Genomic DNA, 1,903 nt, shown 5'->3' with positions numbered 1-1,903 from the left:
GCAGGGATAACCAGTTTATTTAGTCTGTTTAGTTTTTAACAATTGTTTATATTTTGAAGCCCAATGAGGCAAATTTCTTTGTGATTTCGGGCTATATAAATAAAATTGAATTGAATTGAATTGAATTAAAGTGTTGGTGAAGCTTCCCATTTTCAAAGCAAAACTATTGAGTGTTTTTTTTGTAGTTGAAAAAAATGAGACTGAAGTGTCGCTGACTGACACACGTTCTAAAAATAACGAAGTTGCAATGAGGGTCAGGTGAACGGCATCTGGGGAATGTGCGCTGGGACGGCTCGAAGATGTGGTGTATTTGTAAAACGGCGATGATTCCCGCCAGTGACCAGAGGGGGACACAGAGCTCTGACTCCTGACACGTTGTTGCTTTCTACTGTGTTTACATCCCATAATGGCCCTAACGACCAAACGACCCTACGGCGGTCGTTTGGTCTCGTTGTTCCACTTCAAGAACAAAGCCTATTCAGACTGAGGAAACACAGAGCGAACCAGAGTTCAGTCTGACTGGAACTGAACCGAGATCAATATAAAAAATGCGTCCGAGAGTAGTTGTTAGTCTCGGATCAGGGTCACCCTAGGTGTATTTAGACTGAAAATGTGCTCCTGATCATGGGGGGAACGAAACTCTGGTTCACTTTATGTGTCCAGTCTGAATACACCCTTAGTTTGGGAAAGTTTTATAAAATCCAATTAGGAGGACAAATAAAAGCCAAATGTTGTACTATAAAATCAAATTCTGGAAGATAATTAATTAAAAAAACATTATTGAACTCCACCTGTATCTAAAAGTTTCACATTTCTATCTCCAGTCTTCTGTTACTGATGCATCTAAAATTGAACAATTTGAATGTGGGTGAACACTTCTAAAGCTGGGACTGAGCCTAAAGTTTACTGTTTTTCAGTCAAAGGGAAATGCAGTACCTGCCATGGCGGAAGCCCTCCAGCATATTAACAGAGTGTGGATGCTGATTAGTCGTTGGCAGCAGTGGGAGAACAGGGGAACACATTCAGTGAAAACGCACGCTCCTCGGTCATGTCTATCAGAGCAGGAAATGGCTCTGAGAAAAAAAAAAAGATTTTTGAAATTTCTGTTTACCACATTCACAATTAATACCTGTCCCCAACGGAATACCTCTGCTTCTGCATATGCAATCACCCTGTTTACAGGCTTGGTGGCACCAAGTGGGTTTGTACTCACTTTTCATGCTCAAAGATGTAAGCATGACACACACACCCACATGCACGCTCAAGTCAAGCACGCCTAAAGGCTTCCAGCAGCAGAGAAAACATCTAAAATTGTTGTTACTGAATTAGGCTGACTGAATTCTGCTGTTTCTGTGCAGATAGCGACCATGGAGGAAATGTCCGAGGACTCCACGAAGATCAGTGTAAGTCTTAAAGTGGTTTTAGAGTTTGTTTACTTGCTTCATGTTGCTTTTACTTCCTATGTCTCCACCAGGTGGTGAAAGTGGTCGGCAGCAACATTTCCCACAAACTCCGCCTCTCCAGCGTCAAAGCATCAGACGAAGGGACCTACGAGTGTCGCGTCATTGACAACAGCGGTGCTGTGGCGCAGCATCACCGCGTCCGCGCCTACCTCCAGGTCAACAGTCAGGAGTCACATGACGTCCGCCTACAGGAAGCCCGGCAGTGGAGACGGGGGAGTCACCAAACCTCGCATGCAGGAAGCAGACGGGGAGACGAGGAGGAGACGGGCTGGCAGCCTCAGTCATTGTGAAGCAGCGTTCGTTTTGTAGTTAACCTCCAGTCCTCTTGCATGTTCATGTCTCGTTTCTACATGGAGGGCTGAAGGTTTTCTGCATATGTTTCTTGGTTTGTTTGCTGCCTGAATGCTGGAGAATGTCAGCAGAGAAAAGGTTTTTTTTTT

The 1,903-nt window shown here is 44.3% G+C and overlaps 1 protein-coding gene across 1 annotated transcript in view; it reads left to right on the top strand.

The window, feature by feature from the left end:
- vstm2l (V-set and transmembrane domain containing 2 like) overlaps window positions 1–1,897 on the top strand; it is a 37,128-nt gene extending 35,231 nt beyond the window's left edge. Inside the window, exons 3-4 of the mRNA XM_024271187.2 lie at window positions 1,359–1,403; window positions 1,475–1,897. Coding sequence (XP_024126955.1) covers window positions 1,359–1,403; window positions 1,475–1,753 — 324 coding nt within the window. The 3' untranslated portion in view covers window positions 1,754–1,897. The remainder of the gene's footprint in view (window positions 1–1,358; window positions 1,404–1,474) is intronic.
- Window positions 1,898–1,903: the final 6 nt, after the last annotated feature.

This window comes from Oryzias melastigma, linkage group LG5, assembly GCF_002922805.2.
Source record: "Oryzias melastigma strain HK-1 linkage group LG5, ASM292280v2, whole genome shotgun sequence".
NCBI lineage: Eukaryota > Metazoa > Chordata > Actinopteri > Beloniformes > Adrianichthyidae > Oryzias > Oryzias melastigma.
Note: the sequence above shows the minus strand (reverse complement) of the source record. Positions and strands in the feature narration are given on the sequence as shown.